Below are 27,902 nucleotides of genomic sequence, written 5' to 3' on the forward strand. Positions count from 1 at the left end.
ATGCTAACTGGCCCATGGGCCAACGCCAGCCCTAATTTGAACCTGGGCCCACCATGGCCCCATCCCTCATCCGGTCCCTCACCAATCCCAATATGGGCCTAGGACTAGCCTTGATCACAATTTAAGAACATGGGAACACATCTTTATCCCTGTCCTCTGTCCATCCCATAGTCCCATTCCATCCCACAGACAACTCAACTGAGCCTAACCTCCAGGCCTAAATAACAAAATAAAACAGGTAAAAACAATCTAGCAACTGTAAGATGAGGTAGAAAAATATACAGATTGCATTTAATGCTGTCCTCAACAGTGGAGGAATAACTGAAGTGTTGACTGTGTGGAGGATGCTTAGCAAGTAATAATTTAATAACCAATAAACAGTCTAGACTCCTCAAATGGAATTCATGGAAATCTGGAAGGAAACACACATCTTTTTACAAAGGATGACTATGGCTATTTATAGTACTTTTTCTTTGTGATCAGCACATTTCATCTTGTCCAGAAAACTCATAGACCCGTTTATCTTTTGACCTTTTTGCTTCTCTTCTGAATCCAGCTCAGGACAGGTTGGCAGATATACAAATGCATCTTTGTGGGAGAGCAGATATACAAACGCATCTTTGTGGGAGGCCAAATGCTCTTGTGCGTAAGACTGATTGTGAAAATCAGGAGATATGGATTCTGTTCCCAGCTATGTCACAGACATTTAGATGATATTAGCCAAAGTCTCTGCCTTTCAGTTTCCTCATCTATAAAATGAGGATACCTGCTTCAGTGGGTTGCTCTGAGGTTTGATTTGTTAATATTTGAAAAGCTCTTTGACAGCCTCAGACGGCAAATGCTATAGATGTGCAAAGTACTACTATTTTGGAGAGACTCATGTATACCAAAGAGATGACTGAGAAGAAAAGTGTGTACAGGTCTGTCGCATCTTAGGTGCATGTAACATGCACAATTTCAGCTTTACGTGGTCGGCAATAACAAGAAAAAAACAAAAGAGAAAAGTTACAATTTTAATACTGTTTCTGTAGTGCGGGCAATTTTGCCCACCAATTACAGTCAATGCAATTTTGACTGTACGCAATTTTTGCTTTCTGCGCTGACTGCGGAACGTAACCCCAGTGTAAGATGAGACAGACCTGTGTATTTAAGAGCAAGAATAGCTTTGTGAGCTACAGAGTAAGAGACAAAACCTTTCCCTGGCTCTTAGCCGATGGAATCCTCCCAAACATGCAGTGGAGTTGCTCCTGAGGCTACAATAGCAGCTGTGAGCTGCAGTTGTGTTCTTGGTTACTGCATCTCCTCTTCTGTGTGTGTGTGTGGGGGGGGGCTGGTGAATCAGTTTAACTGTGTCTTTCTCTCTGAGGTACTTATATGCCCCCCATTACCATTGTATCTGAGCGTCTCACAATCTTTAATATGTTTATCCTCACACCCCCCGTTTATAAGGTAGGGAAATGCTATAATCCCCATTTAACTGAGGGACAGAGAGATTAAATGTCTGTTCAAGGTGACCGAGGAAATCTGTGGCAGCAAGTCCTAGGCCAACACCCTAATGCTGGAAGTCCATTCCTTGTGTACTAATCACAGCCTTCACCAGGCCGAGGACCTTCTGCAAGCCCTTATTTGGGCTGCTGTTTGAGTAGCTGAACGAACTGTTTCAAGCATGTCAATTTAGGCTTGTCAAGGAGAAAGAGTTCTGTTCATGGTAGAAAATAATTTAACCCAGGAATTCTGATCCCTCAAGCCTTGTTTGAAATACCAGATGTAATTTTATGCTGTTTAAAAGATTCATATGTGTGCAAAACAGATAGTTTTATCTATGCAAGAATGCTTTGCCAGTGGCAAGGTACATTCTTACAAATCAGCAGGCCACTCGCATATCTCCCTCCAGATGCACATATAAACACATGTCAAAACCCAGCAGGAATATTGCAAGAACAGCAACTTGACACCATTATAGTCTCAACTAGGAGTATCTCTTTTCTCCCGCTAAAGCCATTTATCCTCATATCCACAAATAGGAATACTGGACTTCCACATTCTCCTCCTATCCACAAGCTGGTTGCTCAAGCCAGTCCTTCTACCCAGTTACTTTCCCTGACTCCCTTGTTTTTCTTTCTTTTCACGCCCCGTTCTTTGTTTCACTCTTTGCTTCCTTCTCTCGTGTCCTGTGGTGGATCTCTTCCTTTATGCGTATCTGTGCCTGTTTCTGTAATGTTTATCCATTTTTGCTGGCTTTTTTGTCCCACACAGACAGTGCAAAGCAACTGTCAACATAGTTTAACCAGCTCGTGAAACCTGATTCGTGGCTGCCCTGAGTCTGCTTTTTCATCTTGCTCCTTTATCAGACTTCTTTCTCCTCCCTTTCCTTCCCTGTTTCCTCTCTTCTTTTCTTTGTCTATCCCCTTTTCCCATTCATTTTCCTTCCCTCTCACAAATATTTTTAAATAGCTGTGTATTTTCTGTAAAAGAAGTGATTTATAAAGGGGCCTTACTTGAGACACACAAAGCTCAGACACAGGTAGCACAGATATTCTTGTAGCATCTCTCTGGGTTAGCATGAAACACAAAGCAAGCACACTAAAGAAAAGTTAAGTGCTAAGCACTGTGGCTTCTTCCTGCCCTGCTTATGTCCTAGAATTTTTTACAAGCAATGAACAAAGTGAACAGATTTATAGTAACAACGGGCAGTGTATCTGTCATTAACGGTATTTTTTCATTTAGGAATTCTGGGCTCTGCAGGACCTTGCTAAACACAAGTTCTTTTCAGACTGGATTACTATATACCTCTTGAGATTAGGACGGTAAGATAAATACAGTTTCAAATTAAAAATAACAAGAGTATGTTTGCCAGTGGAATTTAGGTGGGGTACACTTTAATCTTATCCTGGTCTGGGTCAGATATTGCATGGTCTTTAGCCAATCCTTTATATTGCTCCTTGGCATACTTTTACATGCCATTTTTCCCTGTATGCATGGAGATCTCACTAGCTGCCATGATAATTGCATGGCTGGAATGTATATTTATTCTGTCTAATTACAATCTGGTCTATTCTGAAACACAACTTTGTAAAAATGACTTTATGGAGTTCAGCATGTAGTGTCCCTCAGTGACCCCATAGGATATTTACTCACTTTACAATTATGGTTATTTTTTTAAACTGACAACCCAGCAAACTCAGTCTGGGATATGAAAGTCAAGCTGTGTTCTCTCACTATATGCTTCTGATCAGGTGCTCTTCTCATATACACTTATGCAACCCTGTTGCCTTGGACTTGGGGGACTGCACAGATATGACTCAGTGTGTCATTGAAAGACAGTGAATTGCATAGGTGTCTGCTTCGCAGTTGGAACCTGCTAAAATTCTGTTGTTTCATAAGCCAAAAAAGAACCCTGTTTGCTCTTACATATGTGTTGGCTCTGCAGGGCTGATAGTGGTAAAACATGAGAAATCAAACATTTTTAAACTCATGACAGTTCTTATTCTCTTTAAAGATACAATTCTCAGGGAGCAAATGTACACGAAGAGCAAATCTGCTAAGAAAGAAAATGCCATTTTCACATAGTCTCTTTTCAGAGTGTAATCGCACTTAGGGGGTTAATCATGCTTCCATTGAAAACAATGGCAAAACTCCTATTAACTTCAATGGAAGGAGACCAAATATTTTAAAAAGTAAGTAAACCTCACAAATTCATGGCAGAATTATGTGCCTAATTTGCACATACATTTATCAGAGCTGCAGCTACAAATCTGAGATAATAAGAATATAATTTAATATATGGAGATAGGCATATCTCACAGAACTGGAAGGACCTTGAAAGGTCAGTGAGAGTCCAGTCCCCTGCCTTCACTATCAAGACCAAATACTGTCTCTGACAAGTTTTGTTCCCCCCCCATCCCTAAATGGTCCCCTCAAAGATTGAACTCACAACCCTGGGTTTAGCAGGCCAATGCGCAAACCACTAAGCTATCCCTTCCTCCTGGTAAATGTACAATGAGATTTGTAATTTGTGCCAGTGAATAAGTATTTACTGTTTTGCATTTGATCATATGCAGTTTAGGAAGGTAGGTCAACAGTGTCAAATGGAGTGCATCTAGAATATATTCAGTACAAGAATTAAACTCAGCCACTTTGTACTGGATGCATTATCTTCTGAGAAACCTTGAGGGAGTATATGTACTAAACAAGTGTAGAATGAATACTTTATGAATGATGTCTTGGGAAAATGTTAGGAGAGGGATAAAAGGGAAAATAGATATGCCAGTTATGTTTGTTTAATTCTTGCTGTTCAACTCATGGAACTATTGATTTCTTTTCTGTTTACAGTAGAATAGAAAACTATAATGAAAGGGAAATGTGGTATCAACAAGAGAAGTTAAAGTGCACAAAATTCATGTAATTTTTTTTTTGTTTGTTTTCCCCATGTAGTAACAGGGGTGATTCAGACAGTACAAGAAGAAAAAGAATGACAGGTAAGTAAATCAATTGAATAATTTAGAAATTTTCAGGCAATTGGAAATCATTTGATAATAGTTTATTCACAGAAGTATGCTATCTCAATTAAATAATTACTGTGGTTGTGATATGTCACTGGTCTGAAGAAAGCATCAAAATTGTCCTCTGGGATATGTGTTAGTCTGGTTCTGTAAAAGCAGCAAAGAATCCTGTGGCACCTTAGAGACTAATAGACGTTTTGGAGCATGAACTTTCGTGGGTGAATACCCACTTCGTCAGATGCATGTAGTGGAAATTTCCAGGAGCAGGTATATATATGCAAGCAAGATAGAGATAATGAGGTTAGTTCAATCAGGGAGGATGAGGCCCTGTTCTAGCAGCTGAGGTGTGAAAACCAAGGGAGGAGAAATTGGTTTTGTAGTTGGCAAGCCATTCACAGTCTTTGTTTATTCCTGAGCTGATGGTGTCAAATTTGCAGATGAACTGAAGCTCAGCAGTTTCTCTTTGAAGTCTGGTCCTGAAGTTTTTTTGCTGCAGGATGGCCACCTTAAGGTCTGTTATAGTGTTGCCAGGGAGGTTGAAGTGTTCTCCTACAGGGTTTTGTATATTGCCATTCCTAATATCTAATTTGCGTCCATTTATCCTTTTCTGTAGCGACTGTCCAGTTTCTATGTACATCGGCCAAGCTGGATGTTTCCGACACATCTCCCAGGTCAGTTTGGCCGATGTACATAGAAACTGGACAGTCGCTACAGAAAAGGATAAATGGACGCAAATTAGATATTAGGAATGGCAATATACAAAAACCTGTAGGAGAACACTTCAACCTCCCTGGCAACACTATAGCAGACCTTAAGGTGGCCATCCTGCAGCAAAAAAACTTCAGGACCAGACTTCAAAGAGAAACTGCTGAGCTTCAGTTCATCTGCAAATTTGACACCATCAGCTCAGGAATAAACAAAGACTGTGAATGGCTTGCCAACTACAAAACCAGTTTCTCCTCTCTTGGTTTTCACACCTCTACTGTTAGAACAGGGCCTCATCCTCCCTGATTGAACTAACCTCATTATCTCTAGCTTGCTTGCATATATATACCTGCTCCTGGAAATTTCCACTACATGCATCTGACTAAGTGGGTATTCACCCACGAAAGCTCATGCTCCAAAACGTCTGTTAGTCTATAAGGTGCCACAGGCTTCTTTGCTGCTTTCACTGGGATATGTACATTTGCTTTCCTGCAGGTTATACAGAGCCTGAGTCCCTGACTGTTAGGGTACTGTGCAAGGTACAGCTTTTTTTGTCTGAGGAGAGAGAATGGGTAATTGTATTTGTTTCATTTTCCAAACAAAATCCCCAAACAACTCAAAAGCACTATCACACTTGTAAGTTTTGGCTAACTGCACAAAAAATGGTTCTTCAAGGTTACCAACACCTTCCTTTCAGGAGCACTAAAAAGTACCTTCTTTTTATGAAGAAAAGGAAACAAGGGTCAGATTTTGGTCTCAATTATACAGCTGCACATTTTGAATAATTCTGTTAAACTTCAATAGAATTACTTCAGATTTATACCAGTGTAATTGAGATCAGAATCTGGCTAAATGTATCCTGACAGAACTGTATATACATACTTCAGTTCAACAAATGGTCATGAAGTTCCTGGCTTAAAATGAAGCTTTATTCCTTCAGCGGTTACTGTTTTCAGTCCTTCTGTACTGTGTTTACATTAATTAAATTAAAATGATCCACGCATCATCTTCAGACTTTTTCCTTGTGTAAATTATCAGAGTTTCAGTTACTTTAAATTAAGTGTCTCTTCATAATTACTTAGAATGTGAACAACTAATCTCATCATGTTGCTGTGGCAGTTTAATCTAGGTGTAACCCTTCTGCCCCTCTGAGTTGGCAGCAACAAGGGTCGGGTTCAATATCCAGGGGTTCTGTTTCAATAACCCAATGCCAAACCAGCTCGAGCCCCCACCCAGTGACCTGGGAAAATCTTACACACACCCCTAGGCGCCTCAAAGAGGCAATGCTTCCCCTCTCACAAGCACAGAGTCTCAGTGTAGCAGAAAAGGTTTAATACATGAGATAAACAACAAACACTAAATTGGGAAAACATCTCAACTAGAGTTCATAGACCAAACCGTGAGCAAAGACCCACCCCAGGAAATTGGGCTGTGTCCTTTTTCCTGGGCTCTTAAGTCCAGCAACCCCCAAATCACCCACAGTCCCAAAAGTCCCACAGTCCAAAAGTCTCTGTCCTGGGTCAGTGCAGCCCCAAAGTTCGAGAGTCTATCTGCAGAGGTCCCTCCCCCCAGCCTGGGTAGAAAGGGGCACATTACGTGGTTCGGGGCCAACTGCCCTGCCTCTCCGTGGGTTCTGCTCCCGCCTTCTCCACGAACTGCTCCGCTTTACCAGCTGCTCCACTCTGCTCCTCGAGCCGTCCTCACAAACTGCTCTGTTCCACCAGTTGTCCCCACAAACTGCTTGGCTCTGCTCGCTCTGTGGGCCACTCCACCCGTCCCACAGCTACTCTGCTCTGCCAGCTGCTCTGCTCCACCAGCTGTCCCCACAAACTGCTCCACTCTGCCAGCTGCTCTGTTCCACAGTATAGCTTCAGGCTCCCCACTAATTAGCACAGTACTCAGTGCTCTCAGCTCAGTAATTTCAGCTCTTTAGTGATTTCAACTCGTAGTGATTTCAGCTCATAGTAGGGGAGCCCCAGTGCTAGTGCACCATTAGCCAAAAGTGAGTTCAGCTCAGTAACCTGTATCTGGATTCTTAAGGGAATAAAAAATCAACTCTTACATTCCACAGTGGAGAGAGGAGGATGTGCAATTGGTGTTCCAAGCCCTCACAAGGGGCCCATACCATCAGGTACACACACCAGTCCCCAACCTCTCTCCCTTCATGGGGTTTTGGAACCCATGTCCTATGTTTAGCAAGTATCACCCAACTGAGGTTGCGTCATCTCTGTCACAAAGCAGTCCCACAGCTTCCCATTCACACAATCAGGGTGACAAACTTTTTTTTTTCTGCCCCAATAACAAAGAAATTGGGGATCCCAGAGCTGTTAAAATAACCATCCCAGTCTGCTGTGGGCTTATGCTAAATGGAGGGTGGATGCCAATGCAAATCTTTCCCCATCCTTTGAAATTCTTGGAATTCTTTCCACATTCCCTACAATTCACCACCAGATGTCAGGGTAGTGCTCATCCTGACTCTGCTTACATAGGTGAAAGATATTCATGAACAAACATTATTAATTGATGTTTCTAATCTTTCAAAGGTCAAGATACAGCACATTGTTCTGCATTTCATTATTTGATTAAAGCCAAATATACTTCTCTATGAATGCTTATCTAAAACTTGTGAAGTACAATTTACTTTTCTGCACCATTTTTTTCTGTTGGGCAGGTATTAAAATGCAGTACCAAACGTGTTGCCATTTTCATACCAAAAAAGCTTTGAACATGTTGAAACAAAAAACATTCTGTTTATTAAAACTTGTTTTTATCCCTTTCCCCCAACAGTCTCCGTAAAATAAAGTAGAAATTAGAAATGCTCATAGCTGGCTTTTGGGACCATGGATGTGGAATCCACACTTCCTCTGGTATTTACATTCTCTGAAAACCAAGACTAAGTTTTCATTTAAAAATCTGGTGTCTCTAACCCTTTCCATTGTGGGGGCAGCGTCTGAATAGAAATTGACTAGTAGGATTGAAAGTTTACCACTGCTTGAGATAGTGGACTGAAATCGCTTCTGCTGGTTCAGAGAAAGGACTAAATTGCACATCTCTGCACCAGCAAGAAACTTGAACTGTCCTCTGGGTAGAATTCAACCCTGGCAGGTAGAAGCAAATGCAGCCTAAGAAAATCTAGCCTGATATCTGAGATATCAAATAGTGGACTTTACTTTGATTCTGACAGCAAGATTCAGTGCTCCGGTCACCCCAGATTTAGAATAATCCTATTACTAACAAATACACACATTGGAGAGGTAAACTGGCACCTAAAAATATAATTCAACAAGTAAATCTACATCAGAGCATTGTAAGTGGGATTTACAATATCTGTATGAAATCTTAACTCTTAAGAAAAATAGTATTTCTTTCAGAAATATCAGTACTTTTACTACTACTGCTACTATAGCCCCTTTTATGTAAGGATCTCAGAACATTTTACAAGTACATTAATAATCATCAAGCTTCACTTGTGAGATAGGGTAAATGTTATTAGTTGTTATAATTGTGATTATCCACATCACATGGGGGAAACTGAGGCACATAATTAAATGACTAGCTCAAAGCTCCAGAATGAATCAATGGGTGGAGTTGATAATTGACCCCAGGAATCCTAACTCGCAGCTCCTGATAATCACTAGAACACACTCGTCACTCCTTCTCACTAGACTTGCATTTAACATTATAACTACAATACTGTTTTAGATGAAAAGATCAATTTCTGTTGTGTACATATTATTGAAATCTCATTTACGCATTGTTTAAAGATGACATCGCATTACTGACAAAACTTTATTTCCTAATTAACATGCAATTATTAAAATCATATAATCATTTCTTATCCTAGCATAGTTTTATACTGCCGCTTATCATCATATATTACTCCTGGGGGAATTCTGCACCAAAAATTAAAAATTCTGCACATACTTTAAAATTCTGCAAAATTAAACATATTTTATTTGTAAAAATAACACAGTATAATCAGACCAGTTTCAATTATTTCAGTAATTTATTTCAAAATATCTGTCAGGAAGTATGTCTGTAACAATAGAGACAAAAAAAAAAAAGGAAATGTGTTTTTGACAAATAGACCCTTACTAGGCATATTAATACAGAACTTTGAGTAATTCATTAAAACTACAATACAGAAATGCATTTCCTGCACTCCTCAGAAGCAGTGCAAAGGCTTGAGGGCTTGGAGAAGCTGAGGGAGAGGGAAGGAGCCTGGGCATGAACCAGGAGGGTTGTTGGTGTGGGTGAGAGAAGTATGGAAAAGGTTTTTTTGGGTGGAGGAAGGAATTGTTAGGCAATTGGGGGGCTGACCCCTTGCTTCTGTTATTCAGTCAGGTACATCTGCCCCAGTTCCTGTGTGTCCCTGCACCCCCCATCCCTGTGTGTCTCTGCATTCCCCTACCTCCTGCCACATGTGTCCTGCAGCCTCACTCACCCATCACCATATGGCCCTGCAACCCCATACCCCCATCCCTTTGTGGCTGTACAGCCCACCTCCCATTCATCCCCGGCTCAACAGTCTCACTCCACTAGCTCCTGAGTTGCCCCCGTCCGCCCCTCCACTATCCCTTCTAAATCCCAGTCTGTGACTGCCTAGCAGCTCTGTCCATCCCGTGCCTCCTCACTAGGCCTCGCTGTGAAGAATGCAGCCTCTCCGGCTGCCTGCTCTCTCTTCTGGCACCACAGCAACTCCTGGTGGACAAAAGGTGTAACTGCAGCACCTCTTCACCAGAATCTATATTCTGCAGAGAAAAAAATGTGCAGGGGGGCATGAATTCTGCACATGCACAGTGGCACAGAATTCGCCCAGGAGTAATATATCTGAGCACCATCTGTGTAAAATCATTAGCAATACTAAAATCTGTAGTGGACTTCATGGAGTCTTTATCACTTTTTCCTTTTCAAGGTAAAATCTCGACTGGGGTAGGGTTTGTGGTTCTGATTGTTTAGACTTTATTAACTTGCCTTTTTTTCGTAGAAGATGGTGGTTCAGTGTTGTGAATGTCATACGGTGGAAAGACCTTTTCAAAGAGGAAGGTTTTGCAGCATTTCCTAAAGACAAGCAGACTCTGGATTTGCCTAATCTTCTCTGAATGTCTATTCAGTAGCCATATCTCCTCAACTCTCATGCACTGTTTCCTGGCCTTTGTGATGTACCTTGTTCCAGAGCAGAGCCACTGTCTCATCAGTTATTATATTAGGTCAAAATTCAGTCTTTAATAGATCAGGCCCCAGCTACATTAACTGTTTTGAGGATTAGGACCAAAGCATTAAACTGATATCAGAAGCTGTTTGGGAGCCAGTGAAGGGATTTGATCATAGGCCTGATGTACTCAGGATGGCCTACCTTGTGGAGTAGTTGTGCAGCTGAATTATGTATCAGCTGGAACTTGTGCATTGTTTCCACATTCTGCTTCAGATACAGTATATTACAGTAATCCACCCTGAAGGAGACAAGTGCATGGATCACTGTGGCCAAGTCCTTATCCTCAAGAAAAGAGCCACATTTCATTGCAAGCTGGAAGTAAAGGAAGGTAGTTTTAGATACTGATGCTATCAGGTCATCCACGCTTAGTAAAAAGTCAAAATGAATCTTGAGGCTTGACACTAATTTGGTAAATGGGGGTAGTATGCGATGAGTGGAAGGTGGAAATGGTGTCTTGGCTAGCATTTAAAGCATTTTCCTTCTCCAACTAGCATCACATTGCTCTTACCTTGGTTCAGCTTGAGCCAGCTGCTCTTTACCCAAGAGCTGATGACTTGCTGGCACTGTGTTGTCATAATAGTGGTGGTGATTGCATCAGATGAGAATGAGATATATCGTTCACAGCTGAGCCCATGATGCTTCACTGTCTCCGCCGGTTGTCTGGAAGTATTGAAAAGAAGAAAGAATAGCATGCATCCCTGCAGGGAGGGAGGTGAGGGTCTTTGGAGAGGAACAGTTAATCATCACCACTCTTGGAGTTCTGCTGGAGAGGAATGATTGGAGCAACTGTAGTGCTTGACCATCTGTCCCTCCTATGTCATGCAGGCTGGTTAACAATACCACATGGCCCACTGTGTCAAAAGCTAGAGAGAGTTCCAGCAGCATGAACCTAGAGATCTTCCCTGTGTCTGTGGCCATAAGAAGATTGTCTTTTAGTGCCACTACAGCTATCTCTGTGTTGTGCTCTGGTCTGAGCCCTTGGGAGGCATCCAGCATGTTAGCTGATGTCACATGTTGGAGCTTGGTGGTTACTATTTTGTTCGTGAATGGGTAGTTAGAGATGGGACAATAGTTGGAGAGGTCTTCAGAGGTCTTGAGGATTGGGCGAACTTTGTGTTTTTGAAAGAGTGTGGTTGGTATGCTTCCCTAGAGGAGGCTTTGACTATTTCCATTAGTAGTGGGCATAGTTGTTATCTGCTGGCTTTCACTAGCAAAGGAAGGGCTTTTTTTAAATGTTAACACTTAATAATGTTAAAGTTATGAGCATCAAAATTACTAAATATGACAACTGTTGATTTATTTAGGCGTATTATACATTGTATGCTTGATCGAGCCCTGTGGGAGAAATGTTTTTTTGACATTATCCACTGTTGTTAGTGCTGCCATTTTCAGCTATTCTGTTACATATTGAGAGCCAGATCCTGAAGTCGTTCTTTAGAGAGAGATTTTGCCTGGCCATTTTGTGGCTCCACAGTAAATTCTGTGAAATCTGCGAAAAGTTTGCATATAGAGGACCTTGCACTATTGAAAGTCTCGAGGCACAGATGGTGCACAGTCAGTAGGGCATCTGATCTTACTTTGCACCAAAAGTATTGTAGGCTTCGTCTTTAGTTATCATGCTACTTTGGGGACTGTTGGATGAAAGTTGTGTGATTGCATTTGCAGCAGGTAGCCATAGTCCTTTGTGAGATATTGATCAGGTACTTCTTTCAGGAGCTTTAATCTCCTTCTATTTTTCACTGGAATCAATGAGATTGTGGCTTATCTATAAGATTTACAAAACTAGATGTGGCACAAATTCCCACTACTACTGGGATGTTGACCATGATTATTTTGACCTTTGTATTTTGGATCTCCTTGTTCTAACTGAAGTTTTATCCATTTTAAGGGATAGTTCTTATAATTTTACATGTGCTTTTGGAAGATTAATGTTAAAGAGCAGGCAATAATGTTGAACTGAGGTCTGAGTATCATAGCATCAATAGGCACATTGAATATAGTACATAGATAGGTAACTGTAGGTTCCTACCATGCAACATGCTTGTCGCAGCTTATTATAGTGCATTTTTTATTCTGATTTTTTATCTTTTACTGCTATTCACATAGGCAGTGCATAACTCTTGTATTTTGGGAGTCTGGGCACGAGCACCAGGAGCTCCCTAGAAGTAGGAGGGGCCACTGGTGCCTGGACCATGCCCCCTCTCTGCCCTGAGGCTCCACCCATGCCCCACCCCCTCACTTCCCCAAGACCCTGCTTCCCCTTGAGCTCTTCCCCCAACACCCCACTCTGCCTCTTCCTGCCCCTGCTCTGCCTCTTCCCCTGAGGCCCCACTCTTACTCTCCCTCTTCCTTCAAGGCCCCCGCCATCCACTGCTCATCCATCCCCTCCCCTGAGGCACCCGCCACTCATTCCTCTCTGCCCCCTCCCCTGAGCCCCCTGCCACTCACTCCTTTCCACTCGCTCCTGTCTTAAGGGTGAGCAATGGGGGGTGCGGGGGAGGGGGTGGAGGGAGCAAGCAGCAAGTGGGGAGCCTTGGAGGAAGAAGAGGAGCAAGGACAGGGCCTCGAGGAGAAGAGGCACAGCACAGGCAGGGCTACAGGGGATGAGGCCAAGTGTGGGTGGGGCCATGGTCCGGGCGCTCGTGGCCTCCCCACTTCTCGGGAGTATCCAGCACTCCAAAGGCAGTGGGCCAGCATGCTTCCAAAGAGAGGTGCGCCACATCTGGCATTTCTTGCCCTGTTTGGGGAAGCTAAGCCTCCCGAAGCCTCTTATGTTTTTATAGTTTTCATATAGAGCTTTTGAGTATCCGTGGTGGTTTATTACAACAGATGCCATGGATGCAAAAGAAAAGTGCTTACTTACAATTCTTGTTCTCTGATGATATAAGTTGCAACACCTAGATTATCAGTATCCTACTCAAATTAGTCAACTGTGCATTATTTTACATGTGTCCACATCAAATTTCATCTATCAGGTGTTGTGCATTTATCTAGCTTGGTTAGATCCCTTTGAATTTCCTCACTGTCATCTGTAGTCTTGAATTACCTAAATAATTTTGTGTAATCAGCAAATGTTGCCATCTCACTGTTCACCTCCTTTTCCAGATCATTAATAAATTATTTAAACTTCACCGGTCCTGCTACATAACCTTGCGTCATGTTGAAAATTAACCATCTACTCTTTGGTTTCTCTCAAATAGCCAGTTTCTAATCTCTGATTATACTTTATCTTTCACTCTATGCTTAGCTTTATAACAGCCCTTTATTACAGAGTTTGTCAAAGAATTTTTGAAAGTCCAAATATATTCTGTCACGTTCTTTTATTCAGTTTCATAGACCAGCTCAAAGAATTCAAGTAGGTCAGAGAGGCACAATATTTCTTTACAGAAGCTGTGCTGGTTTGTTCCTTTCATATCCAGTTCATCCAGTTCTTTTATAATTATCTTTTTAATTGTCATTTCAGTCAATTTACCTGATACTGAAGTAAGGGCTTGCTGACGTAAAATTCCCAGAATCTCCCCATTAACTTGTTTAAAGATCACTATAATATCTGCTGCCTTCCCATTCTCTGGTATAGAAGCTGATTTTAGTAAAAGATTGCACATTTTTGTTGGCCCCTCACCCACTTCGTTCTTAAATTCCTTCAGAACTCCTGGATTAATACTACACCAGACCCCTGCTTGAACGCAGGGTTTTGGATTCATGCGCGGTCCCGCATTAACACAGGGACCACGTTAACATGGATCCCAATGTAATTAATTAAATTTGGAATCCATGCGCAGTCCTGTGCTATACGCGGAATTGCTCTATATAGACGTGCGTTCAAGCGAGGGTCCACTGTATCTCATTTTAATTCTTCACATTTTTTTCTATACAGAAGAGATAATCTACTGTCAAACTTGTCAATTTGCTATTGTTCAGGAGATATGTGCTTGGGACAAATTATTATTTAATAGAATCTGTATTGCCTCCTGGTACTATGAGTCCTTGTTTCAGTATGAGTTGTCATTTTAGTGTGAGTCATGTTACTTTCCCATCTGTTGCAGTATCTTTCATATTGTTACTGTATTTTTAGTTTATTCCCGAAAAGCAACGTAATGGATTAGATCAAATGCTCAAAGTAGATCACATTCCACTGGAGGGAGACAGAGCTTTAGTGGTTAAGGCAGGATTCTGGATATTGGCATGGCTGAATTCTATTCCAGGCTGAACCACTGAGTTGCTTTAGGATATTGGGCAAATTTATTTCTCCACTCTGTGCCTCAGTTTTTCTATCCATAAAATGAAGAAACCAACCTCACTGGGAGAGTGTTAGGCTTACTTGATGATTGTTTCTAATGGATGAAAAGCACTGAATGCATACAGAGTAATACTATCTTGTAAAATCAAAAAATACTGTCAGGAAGGAATGTTGTTAATAAGTATATATTTTGAAGTCTTAAAGAAAACGGTACTTGAGACTTACGTGAACACACTGATGAAACGTACATTTTAGTAGCAGTATTATCTCTGTCTAACAATGTGTTTATTTGTGGGGTGAAAATCATTTTGAAGCTGGTTCATGAAATGCAGTGTCTGAGATTTCAGACTGCACTTTCACTCTGAAGGAGAGCTTCACCTCTGCAGCATTGCTAGTCTGCTTTGGCCTGGGGAGCCTTTGGAGCTCAGAGTTCAAAACCAGAGTCCCAACTCAGTTGTATAGCTCACTCTCCTTTCTAAATAACGTAAAGTATCAACCTCTTCTGCTGTGTTGCCTATAATGAGTCTTGTTGCTTCAAACTGCCAATGTCCAATTCCCAAAGTAAGGAATGTAATAGAATTATGAGTCACTATGTAGTCATACAAGTTCTGTTTAACCTATTGCATAGGCAGTTAGATCTTCAAGAAATACTAGCTATTAGCTGAATTAGTTGTGCTTTTTATAAATTATGCGTATTACCAGAGAAGTATGTTTATTGTCTTAGGCCCTAATTCTGCAAAGGAAACCATCAAAAGTGAATGCAGTTTACTGTAAGGGTGAACCCCATGGATCTCTTTGCAGGATCAGGGCCATAGTCTCTCTCTGATGTGAATTCTTAGGTACTGACCTGCTGCCTACATGGTATACATTTGTAAGCAAATAAAAACATTCCATAGTATCAATGCTTTTGTTTACAAAGGGCAGAAGAAAACGGCATTATGTGGAGCAGAGTTAAATTTTAATCTGAAATAAGGAACATAATGAGGGACAAGTTGAGAGATGATTTGAGGCTTCAGGTTTTTATCAATAGTTTTGTCTGTTTTTCTCCCCTCAAACAATATGCCATAGGACTATTTCAAAGCATATTTTATAAGGTTACATGTTTTTTTCCCCTCAGAAATATTTTTTATTCTTTAAACATTTTCTTTGGCTTGAAACAAGTGTTATTCATACTATAACTACCGGGACATTTACTAGAACAGCAGTTCTCAACCAGGGGTCCGGGGCCATGTGAGGGGCTGCGAGCAGGTTTCAGGGGCATGAGACTTGCTGGAGCCCAAGGCAGAAAGTTCAAGCCCCACCATGTGGAGCAGAAGCCCAAGGCCCTGAGCTCCACCACTGAGCACTGAAGCCAAAGCCTGAGCAACTGAGCTTTGTGGGGCCCCCTGTGGTGTGGAGCCCTGGACAATTGCCCTGCTTGCTACCCCTATAACGCAAGCCCTGGCTTTTAATCTATTGGATATGCAGAAAAAGAGTCGTCGTGGCACAGTTGGGCCATGAAGTTTTTATAGCATGTTGGATGGGGCCTCCGAAAGAAAAGGTTGAGAACTCCTGTAGTAGAACATCTCCCCTTTCAAAATGATTGGAACAAATGAGCCTTAGTTGTGCGAGCAAAACTATAGACCTTTCATGCCAAGGCTAAAGCTAATAGTGTGTCTAGTACTGCTGATTGATCTGATATAAAGGAATAGTCAGGTACTGACCCTGGGAAAATACACTGCTCCTGTGTCATGTAAAGATTTATACTGGGAGTTTAACAGGTTTAAGAAACAGATTTAATCGGTAGATATTCTTTTGGTCATTAGTTGAAAGAAAACATACTGAACCAGAAGGCCATACTTAAATTACAGAAGAAAATTAGGACTTGTCCGAGTGATAGCAGCCAGAAATTTGAGAATTAAAGTCTGTTTGCTTATAAGAATTTTCCTTGATCCCAAGATGCAGAATAAACTCCTTTGTAGTCTATCATTTGTTCCTTCTGGAAGAGCAATGCTGAACTAATAATTCAGCAGTCTCATTTTCAAAGTCCATCGGACTGCCCCTTATTAGATATAAACAGCGTGAAACCTGCCAGAGAAGAAATGTGGCTTTCATGGATGCTTCCAACAGGTTTGCAGAAAAAAAGATGTTTTTATGATTATGGTGCTTCCATTTGCCGAGTTGTTTGAAGCTGTTCAGGACAGAGCGCTGATTCCTGAGCCCACTTATACCCCATTTTAATGTGGCATGTTTAGAATTTTGGCTATCTTTGGCTTCTTATCCTCCCCTTGCCTTTATTCAGCTTCTTGGTTCATAGCAACATGACAATAGTGGAAAGCAAAAGATGGTTTTATTTACTCGCAGTAAGAACAGAACAACTATATAAAGCACAGGAAAGACATGCAAGAATCACAAACCAAAAGTGTAGGCTGAAATAATTGCTACATAAATTCAGCTTTGAAAGCTTCTCTGGTTAGCATTTTGATGTGTGAACGTCAAGAAAAATTCAGAAACTAATGTCTAAGTATAAGTTTTTTCTCATTAACATTATTCAGCCCTTTTCTTATTAAAATATCATGAATTATTATAATAATAAATATTATAATCCTTAATAATAAATTGACAGAGGCAATTTGTGTCATTACTTGTGCAGTCAGCAGAGACACCCAAACTGGATCCCCCTCACTATAAAAGGGAGGAGAGCAGTTGGGAGGGCATTCTCTGAGAAGGCTCCAGGACTCTGGAACTTGCTCCCCGTCTCCTCCCTTGCTCTGAAATAGTCAAAATTTGGTGACCTCCTGGGCACACCGTGCCACACAGCAAAAGAAACCTGTTTCATTGGGCTTTTAGAGAAGGCTGAGGGTGTGCTTCTCTCAATGGTAAAGGTATGGAAAGAGTCTGGATGGAATGATTATTTCAATATTGCTAGAATTTCATTTTATTTCATAATTATTGAAGGTGTAAAGGCACCTAAGACCTTGGACTAAGCATCTTTTTTATAGTTTTAAATCTAAATAAAGAATTTCCCCCCAAATATATTAGTCTATAAAGGATCATTTATGCAGAATCACCCCTCTCACTTGACTCCAAGAATCTAGATTTCAATATGCTAACCATTACTGAAAAAGCAGCAAAGAGTCCTGTGGCACCTTATAGACTAACAGATATTTTGAAGCATGAGCTTTCGTGGGTGAATACCCACTTTGTCAGATGCATGAGTATTCACCCACGAAAGTTCATGCTCCAAAACGTCTGTTAGTTTATAAGGTGCCACAGGACTCTTTGCTGCTTTTGCAGATCCAGACTAACACGGCTACCCCTCTGATACGTTACTGAAAAGTGAATTGGTGATCCACACTGAGAAATCTTCTTTGCATCATAGTATTTAATACCACCCTTTTCTCTCTTTTTGTAGCCTGGTTGCATACAAATTGGTCAAGTACACACTTCACATTAAGTTAATTTTTCTAACATATTTCAAACCCCCGTAAAAAGTAAAAATCATCTAAATATTCTTTTGTATGTATTTATTATTATTAAACAAAGAACAATGGTACGGTGGCATCACTATATGTAAAAATATGGCTAATTAATTCATTTATTTTCCTGTTACGCCACTGGTTTTTTTGTTTTTGTTTTTTTAAATTGTGTACTAAACCTTTTAAATGACCTTTCAGTTTAAATATTCAAGAAATATGGGTTGCTTTCATATGGTATGTATTGAACTTTTTATAACCAAATTCAACTGGATTTTCCTTTGATTTCAGCTGTCAATCCTAGATATATACTTAGGAATTGGATGGCAGAATCAGCAATACAAAAAGCTAAAATGAATGACTTTTCAGAGGTAAAACTGTCTACTTGCATACTAATTACATTTATGGAGCTAATGAAATGAGTGCTGTGTTAATAACACTCTTGACCGGTACTGTCCTCCAATAGTGGTAGTAATAAACAGTTAGAGGAGTAATTCCCTGAGTGAGTTCAACGCTTAGTATGTTTTGCCCCAGGGAATCTGCAAAACAATTTTGTGTGAAATGGCTTCTCAATTTTAATTGTTTCTAGATTCATCTCCTGCAGGAAGTTTTACAACATCCCTTTCAGAGGCAAGCAGCAGCAGAGAAAGCTGGCTATTCACTACGTCCACCTTCTTGGGCCAAAGACCTTAAAGTCAGCTGTTCATCCTGATGAAGAGCAGCTGAAGCAAGAGAAAATGAGTAGAGTCAGAGCTCAAGCCTTCAAACTGGTGTGGGGGAACTAGACAACACTACCCACTCTCTCACTGTAGACGTGTTTCCTTCAGATCTGCTATGTGAAATTTTGACCAGGTTTGTCAAGAGAAATGGAGTTCTGCATGGTTCTATCAGTAGGTAATTTGCTGGCATTTCTAGCTCTGACCCACATAGCTATTTATGCATTAATTTGTGTCCTAGAGAAAATAGAGTTCAGTCAGGCTGTCACATTAACTTCCCCAAATCCATCCTCTTAGTGCTATGTCTTGATTAGTTGCTTCTAGATAAGTTTAAAATTTTCCTGACATAGTTTTAATCATGGAATATTTAATTAATGTCCCCACTAGGTGTGACACACTGTTCAAATATAATTATATTCTGTTCTGAAGAAGGTATTTGGAGATTTGAAGCAGGAAGCAAATCCAGATCTTAGCTGGACAGGATTAGTATTGCAAAATGGTTCCTTACTAAGTTTTATGTAGGTGACCTCATTGCTTCCCATTAAACTGCCAAATAGTTTTTTAAGGAAATAAGTTTGCTCACCACTTAATTTAATCTGTGGAATGAATTGTCCAAGACTAAAGTGGGATGTTCTTTGTATACCCAGCTGTCTATGGGCTTAGCTCACCCCACTTCCAATTTTTAGCATTTGACAGCATTATTAAGATTTACACCTCTACCTCGATATAACGCAACCCGACATAACACAATTCGAATATAACGCGGTAAAGCAGCGCTCCGGGGGGCAGGGCTGCTTTACCTCGTTATATCTGAATTTGTGTTACCGCAAGCGGTTCCTTTGCACCAGCATTACTTGCTGAGACCCCCCTCCATTCTGCCTCCTCCCATGAGCACGCCACAGCTCCACTTCTTCCCCCCTCCCTCCCAGGCTTGCTGCACCAATCAGTTGTTTGGCACGGCAAGCCTTGGAGGGAGGGAGGAGAAGCGAAGCTGCAGCACTCGTGGGAGGAGACAGAGGCAGAGTGGAGGTGAGCTGGGGCAAGGGTCTGCAGCAAGTGAGGGGTTGCTCTCTCAAGATGTAGAAAGGCATCTTGATCTAATTTAAATTTATATACTGAGTTATCTTCAGGAAGAGTCCATGTCCAGCTAGTAGACATTCCCTGAGGAATTACACCAGTACAAAATACACCTCTACTCCAATATAACACGGTCCTTGGGAGCCGAAAAATCTCACCGTGTTATAGATGAGCCCGCGTTACATCAGAGTAGGGAGAGGAACTGCTCCCCGCCCCAGCTCATCTCCACCACCTCCTCCCCTGAGTGCGCTGCCACCGCTGCTCTGCTCCCCCCCACTCCACTTCCAGGCTTGCCAGGCCAAACAGCTGATTGGTGCAAGCCTGGAAGGGAGAGAGAAGCAGAGCAATGGCGGCACGCTCAGGGAGGAGGCAGAGTGGAAGTGAATTCTACAGTATTTTTAAACCCCTTCCAAATGTTTTCTGTAAGTCTCTGTTAAGGTGCTGCAAAGTACTTTAGAACATTCAAAGCAAAATATTCCACTACAGTCTCACTTCCTGAACTATTACTTAACAGTGGTTTGGATTTTGGATAGCTAGGACTAGAAACTCCAATTTTCTTTACCCTCTGTTGATTCTGAAAAAAGAGGCAATTTAGCAGTATGATGACCATTCCAGAAATATATCCATTGTATTTTTCCCCTACATTAGCTCTCTCCCAGTGGTCAGAAAAGAAGATTTTATATCTATTCACTGGTGACTACCATCAGGATGGTTGGTTATTCAAGACAATTTCCCAGGATATGCAGGGTTTATAACAATGATGGGCAACCTGCGGCCCATCAGGGTAATCTGATAGCGAGCTGTGAGTGTAAAAGTGTTATGATGTGAGACATAATATAAACATGTAGCCATAAATCTCAAGTCCAGATGAAAAATTAGACATCTTACACGATAAGAGCTCAGGGTAGGAAGAACGGGGAACTAGAAGTGCAACAGTTACTGTGTACAAAACCAATGCCAATAGTTTCTCCATTCAAGCAGCAATTTATGCACTAAGTACATTTAATGGATTTAAGAAATCCATAGGCCAAAGCTATGAACTTCTTTAAACGTTTTCCAAAATATCTTTCCTCAAGTGTCCTTCATCAAAATGTCTCTGTCTTATAAACAAGGTGCAGTAATTGTTGGTGGTTGCAGATCTATGAAAGATGGGAGTAATGCTAGGTCATTTTGGTGGCCTTAACTGTATCTTTTCATATGTTCTAGTAATTGTGAACCTAAAAATTCTCTGCCTTTCCATCACTTGTGATGTGTGTACTGTTTGTTTGACGACTACATTATTAAAGATATTCACAACATTTTTGCCTGGGAATTTAGAACCAACAAAAGTGCCAGTAAATTTGTAGTGGCAGGGATAAAAAAAATAACAACTGTTTCCGTATATGTCATAAGAATATAAAAATGGCCAACTTGGATCAGACCAGTGGTCCATCTAGCCCAGGATCTCGTCTTCTGACAGTGGCCAGTACCAGATTCTTCAGAAGGAATGAACAGAACAGGGCAATTATTAAATGATTTATCCCCTGTCATCCACTCCCAGCTTCTGGAAATCAGAGGCTAGGGACACCCAGAGCATAGGGTTGTGTTCTGACCATCTTGACTAATATCCATCCTCCACAAACGTATCTAATTTGTTTTTAACACAGTTATATTTTTGGCTTTCACAACATCTTCTGGCAGTGAATTCCACAGGTTGACTGTGCATTGTGTGAAAATGTACTTGCTTATGTTAGCTTTAAACCTGCTGTCTATTAATGTCATTAGATGACTGCTAGTTCTTGTGTTATGTGAAATGGTAAATAATACTTCCCTATTCACTTTCTCCACACCATTCATGATTTTGTAGACCTCTGTCATATCCCCCCTTAATCATCTCTTTTCTAAGATGAATAGTCCCATTCCTTTTAATCTCACCTCATATGGAAGCTATTCCATACCCCTCAGCATTATTGTTGCCCTTCTGTCTCTTTTTTCCAGTTCTAATATGTCTTTTCTGAGATCAAGCAACCAGAACTGTATGCAGTATTCCAGGTGTCACCATACCATGGATTTATATAGCCGCATCTTGATATTCTCTTATGATCTATCCCTTTCCTAATGGTTCACAACATTGTTAGCTTTTTTGACTGCCACTGCACATCAAGCAGATATTTTCAGAGAACTATTGATGATGACTCTAGAATCTCTTTCTTGATTGGTAACAACGAATTTAGACCCCTTCATTTAATGTGCATTACTTTGCATTTATCAATATGACTTTCATCTGCCATTTTGTTGCCCAGTCACCTAGCTTTGTGAGATCCCTTTGTAATTCTTCACAGCTAGCTTAGGTCAACTGTCCAGAGTAATTTTGTATCACCCGCAAATTTTGCCACCTGACTGCATTATCCCACTACTTGTACCCATGGCACCCTCAATACTGGCTTGCCTATAACCATCCATTGATTGTCAATTTACTCACCCAAATGGGTAATAAGGAGTGGCTCACCCTACAGGAATTGGCAGGGTTTTACCAGGGGGTTTGTCCCTAACCCAAAGAGGACTTCCCAGAGCAGACTAATTCTGCTAACTCATGGGAAGATACGGCTACAGCTCTCCAGTCAAAGGATTGACATTCAAGCAATAATTCTTCGAAAACAAAGTATCATTTATTTAAAAGAAATAATCATTTACAATACATTCAATGAAGCAAGAAAGAAAAAAATATAAGACATAATAGAATACAATTATTTTTCATTTAGAAATCATGTACCGAAGCAGTGCAAGAGAATAAAATGCACAGAATACACAGACCATATGTGGTTACAATGTAATACTTAACATTACATATTAAGAAAACATTTATTATTTAACACTAACATCCTGTGAGCACTGGCCAAATGATTACAGAATGGGTGGGGATGGATTGCACTCAGACACAAGCATCTAGCTTTACTTACAGGCATACCCAGTCATTCCTTAAACATTAACAGAAAATCACTCCTCCTATTATCCCTCTGACTTGTCTAAAATCCTTCTGCTCTGTCTAATAATAGTGGTAATTAGGCTGCTGCTGTTGCTTGCTTGCTGCTGTTGTTACCCTAAGATTTTAGATGCCAGTTATGTTACCTACAAGTTTGACATTGGGCTCTAGTAAATAACACTTAGCCCACCAATAATTTAACAAAAGGGAAACCAGGTTATGGCCCGCCCAAAAGGAATTGCCAGAGTCAGGCCCACCAACAGCACTTCCAGTCCCTAGTGCAGAACAGTCAATGGGTCCCTTAGAAAGAGATGGCTAAGGTTTAGAACACTACTGTTTAGCCTATTGATAACACATTAGAACCCACTATACATAAGTTGTGGTGTTGCTTGATGTAGTTAACTCCCCCCCCCCCAGTTACAGCACCAATATTAAACAAATTGTGAGCCTAATTATAAGATGTAGAATTTGTTATTTTGAATTATATATTTAAATTAAATAAATACATTATGGAATGAAATTGGAGAGAGTCCAGTGGAGGGCAGTGAAAATGACTAGGGGGCTGGGGTACATGACTTAAGAGGAGAGGCTGTGGGAACTGGGTTTATTTAATCTGCAGAAGAGAAGAGTGAGGGGGGATTTGGTAGCAGCCTTCAACTACCTGAAGGAGGGTTACAAAGAGGATAGAGCTAGGCTGTTCTCAGTGATGGCAGAGGACAGAACAAGGAGCAATGGTCTCAAGTTGCAGTGGGGGAGGTCTAGGTTGGATATTAGGAAAAACTATTTAACTAGGAGAGTGGTGAAGCATTGGAATGGGTTACCTAGCGAGGTGGTGGAATCTCCATCCTTAGAGGTTTTTAAAGCCTGGTTTGACAAAGCCCTGGCTTGGATGATTTAGTTGGTGTTGGTTCTGCTCTGAACAGGGGATTGAACTTCCTGAAGTCTCTTCCAACCCTAATCTTCTATGATTCTGTTAAATTAAAAAATATATAAAACATTTAAAGAAGCACAAAGTAAGAAAGCACCCAAAGTATCAAGTAGGCTAATTAAACACCTAATCATGATTCATGTGTAATCTAAAGAAAAAGAAAAAAACTGATGTACAAGATGTAACTGAATATGAACAAAAAAAGATAAAATATACACTAATAAAACAAGTATTTTAAAAGATTTTTAAAAACCATAATATCTGAATGTTTAAGGAGTCCGAAAATGCAACTCTTCGGGATTTTTTTTGCAGCAAAATTATCAATTATATCTTCAGAGTTAAATAACCTGACAAGATCTTGCTCAAGAAGAGCAAGACCATTAAGTCTTTCTTTTCCAATTGTTAATCTTTGTACGCTTTTGATTTGTTTCATTTTGCTAAAAGATCTGTCGGCTTCAGAAACAGTGACTGGTATGGTGCAGAATATCCAATGGTATGGTGACATTAGGAAAAAGACATTCCAACGTAAGCTCATGAATTTTATTTAACAGCTCTAGTGGTTTGAGAGGTACACTTCCAAAGTTTGCCTTATAAATTTCTTTCATGTGTTTCAGCTCATCGATTGGATACATCATTGTCATATTCTCTGCAAAAAGCAAAACACAAGTTTTCAATTTGAGTATCAGTGAATTCCAAATATAACCACAGAAATATGAAATAATTATTGATATCTCTGGCCATGACAAACCGCTCTATCGACTCCTCGATTACACTGTCAACAAGCTTGTACAAAACAAACATTCACTTTAAAATCTCTCTTCATTCTCTTCTCCCAGTTGGACTTCTGATGTTTCATCGCGAAACAGCTCTCTTTTGTGCACGTTTCTCGGGGATTTTAGTTTCGATTGGCAGGTCTGTTGACATGGCTTTGGCTGCACGCTTGGCTTCTGATAGAAGAGTTTTCCACTTATCACGTAATTCTTTAAGCTCCTCAATCAAGTTGTCAATGTTTTGTACTTCCACATCAAGACTTGCCTCTCTTGATTGAAGAATCTTATTACATTGATCTATGACCACCAATATTTTGGGCCATGTTGTTGCCATCAAAGTACATTTAAATGACTGTATGTAGCACTGAATGCCCTTTAACTCTGTTTGCACTCAGAAGAGAGATTTAGTTCCTCGCACTTGATAAGTGCATGTGTTATTAGTGGCAAATGTTTTGCAGTTGGTTTAACACTTTCCATGTGATCTAACCATCTAGTCTAGGGGTTCCCAAACTTGGTTTGTGGCTTGTTCAGGGTAAGCCCCCGGCGGGCTGTGAGACACTGTTTACCTGAGCATCCATATGTACGGTTGGTCGCAGCTCCCAGTGGCATGCCTGGATAATATTACTTGAACTACTTTTGCGCTGCATGCCTGGATAAACTCATTCTGTCTGCAGAAAGATAATGAGCTTAAAGTCATGTTCCATTGTCTTGAGATTGCCTCACTTTATTTACACGATCCTGAAGAGCTGGATCATATTTGGCACACAATTCAACAATTTCAAGAAAATTACTGTTATGGCAGTCTCCAACTGTGTTTGACGTTCCCGTGAAAGTCTTCTCTCACCTAGGAACAAACTAATTGACAAAATTTGGTTAAGCAAATCCCTCCAGTACTTCGCTTTAGTTTTTATTTCTTTGTCTACCCATGAATTTATATCAGTTCCTTGGGCAAATCTTCTCTCTAACTCTCGCCATTGCAGATAACATTGCCTCTCATGCAATTTGCTCCATAACAATTTGCTCCATAACAATTCCTTTTTCCAGCCATTGTCACTTACCATATCGATTTGCAAGAAACTGCATCTGAACTGAATAATCTACAAGGGAAACAAAAGAGCGATTCTGCACTTTCAGTCCATACAAGCCAATCCCTGTCAGAAACCTCTCTGGGTTTTTTTCGGTTGATTTTAGTATAGAATTTGGAAACTTTCTTTTTCCAATCACCAGGAAATGTGTTTGGATGCCTAGGTGGCCCTTTTCAAACAACAGTTTTGATCAGAGTTGCAGATAGCTCACTATTTGATAACAGTCCGATAGCAAATCTACATTCTTTGTTCTCTTGGAATGCAATATTACTTTCAGCAGTACTTGTTTTTTCAGTGTCGTTTGTAGAGTGTTTCCTCCCATGCAAGAGCACTAGTTTGGACTGGTTTTGCACTTAAATCACATGTTTTAACAGAATCATCACAGGCTTGCTCTGAACTATTAGGCCCACTACTAATTGTAGTGACTAGCAGTTCTACCTGATCTTCTTTAGGCCTAATCCCACAATCAAGCAAAGTACAACTACTCTTCCTACTTTTTTCAAGTCAAGCTTCTTTTGTTTTTCTCTCCGCTTTTGAGCATCTGGACTTATGTTTGTACTCCAGAAGGAAGCTCTGCCAGACTGCCAGTCACACCAGCAGAGTGCATCAGCCCTCTGGCAAACTGTTACTGTCCAAATGGGCTATTTTTAACCAATAGTTTAGGAATATTTTTAGTAGTTGTGATGCAAATTGTGCTATCCTGAGATTCGGCTATTTTGCTGATCCTCACTCCAAAACATATTGTCTGCTCCACTTCTGCCTTTCACCCACCAGCGGGCACTATGGCTTGGCACGAAATGCAGCAGGGGGGAGATGCGTGTGGTGGATATGTCCATAGCAGGGCGTGGGTCGCTGGGGCGGGGAGCCACTGCTGCTGCACATTGTGCAAGGCAGCCTGGAGCCGGACCCCACACTGCTGCTGGCATGGCGTGGTGTCACCATGTGGGCGCAGAGCTGGACCACGTGCTGCAACTGGTGCATGTACAAGCGTGCCCGCGCAGATGCAATCCGTCTGACATTTGGGTGGTGCTGCACCTGCGCTGGCTGGTGCTCAGCGAGCTGCCGCCATCTGCGCTGCTAGGTGCGCTCTTCTGGCAAAGCCAGGGCTTCCACATGCCCGCCTGGTTGCCTTCGCTGCTGCTGGTACTACCCCGTGCATAGCGAGGAGCCCTGCAGCCCTCCCAGGCATTTCCCCTCCCCCCCTCATCGGCAGGCCTGGCCAGAGAGTTACCATGGGGCTTGTTTCTGGCCTACAGAGGGCTCGCCAGAGCAACCTAGTCTTCCTAACCCTTGAAAGGACACAGATAGAGCCTTCCACTTATGAATAAACACACAAGCAGTAATTCTTCAAAAACAGAAGTATTATTTATTTAAAGAAGTGGTTACAATGTAGTTTAGAAAAGCAAGAAAGAATATATAGAACAGAACAAAATGCAATACATTTACAATTGAAAGAATTAAAGTGGCACAGCAAATAAAAGAGACTATAACAATGTAATCATTCATTTACACTAGCATTTAACATTTGACTCCTAACATTTAACATCCAATAAGCACTGGCCAAGCAGCTACTGGATGTGTAGGGGAAGGTCTCACTCAGACCACAGGCATCTGACTTTATTTACAAGCAAAACCCATATATTCTTTGATTGTGAATAGCAGGGTCGGCGCCAGGCACCAGCAAACGAAGCAGGTGCTTGGGGCAGCCAGTGGAAAGGGGAGGCACATCAGGGTCTTCAGCGGCAGATCCCTCAGCCCCTCTCAGCTGAATTGCGGTTAAAGAATGAAGCGGTGCAGTAGAGCTACCGCCGAAGTGCCGCCAATCACAGCTTTCCCCCCGCGCTTCACTGCTTGGAGCGGCAAAAAAGCTGGAGCTGGCCCTGGTGAATAGAAGACTACACTTACTTCTACTATTCTTAGATCCCTCTGAATCAATAGAGTCCTTCTGATCGGTCAAAAGGGAAGCGCTGTCTGCTGATGTTTGACATTGTCTGCTGTCGCTAGAGAGCCGTTGCTGCTGCTGAGGTGAAAGCTGCCCTCTGGTGACAGATATGGAAGCCTGTGCTGTCATAAAGGCTGTTGCTTTCTTGGTAGCTGTTCCCAGGGCAACCTCAGGGTTCTATTGCTGCTGCTGCTTCACCTCCTCCTCAAGTAGGTAGCTTCTTTTGTTTGCAGGCATCTTCCACCCTCTGTTCTCTCCTAAACCTACTACAGGTTCAGCCTGCTGCTGTTGGCCTTATTGGCTGA

At 41.2% G+C, this 27,902-nt stretch overlaps 2 protein-coding genes across 2 annotated transcripts in view; one reads left to right on the forward strand and one right to left on the reverse strand.

Moving 5' to 3' along the window:
• Nucleotides 1-21,210, forward strand: part of LOC115645525 (protein adenylyltransferase SelO-like) — a 54,735-nt gene extending 33,525 nt beyond the window's left edge. The window contains exons 16-19 of the mRNA XM_030550301.1: nt 2,728-2,807; nt 4,435-4,478; nt 18,409-18,488; nt 18,707-21,210. Coding sequence (XP_030406161.1) covers nt 2,728-2,807; nt 4,435-4,478; nt 18,409-18,488; nt 18,707-18,829 — 327 coding nt within the window. The 3' untranslated portion in view covers nt 18,830-21,210. The remainder of the gene's footprint in view (nt 1-2,727; nt 2,808-4,434; nt 4,479-18,408; nt 18,489-18,706) is intronic.
• A 2,592-nt stretch (nt 21,211-23,802) lies between these two features.
• Nucleotides 23,803-27,902, reverse strand: part of APBB1IP (amyloid beta precursor protein binding family B member 1 interacting protein) — a 130,367-nt gene continuing 126,267 nt past the window's right edge. The window contains exon 14 of the mRNA XM_030550300.1: nt 23,803-24,446. Within this exon, the coding sequence (XP_030406160.1) occupies nt 24,438-24,446 (9 nt within the window). The 3' untranslated portion in view covers nt 23,803-24,437. The remainder of the gene's footprint in view (nt 24,447-27,902) is intronic.

Source organism: Gopherus evgoodei, chromosome 2, assembly GCF_007399415.2.
Source record: "Gopherus evgoodei ecotype Sinaloan lineage chromosome 2, rGopEvg1_v1.p, whole genome shotgun sequence".
NCBI classification, from domain to species: Eukaryota; Metazoa; Chordata; order Testudines; family Testudinidae; genus Gopherus; species Gopherus evgoodei.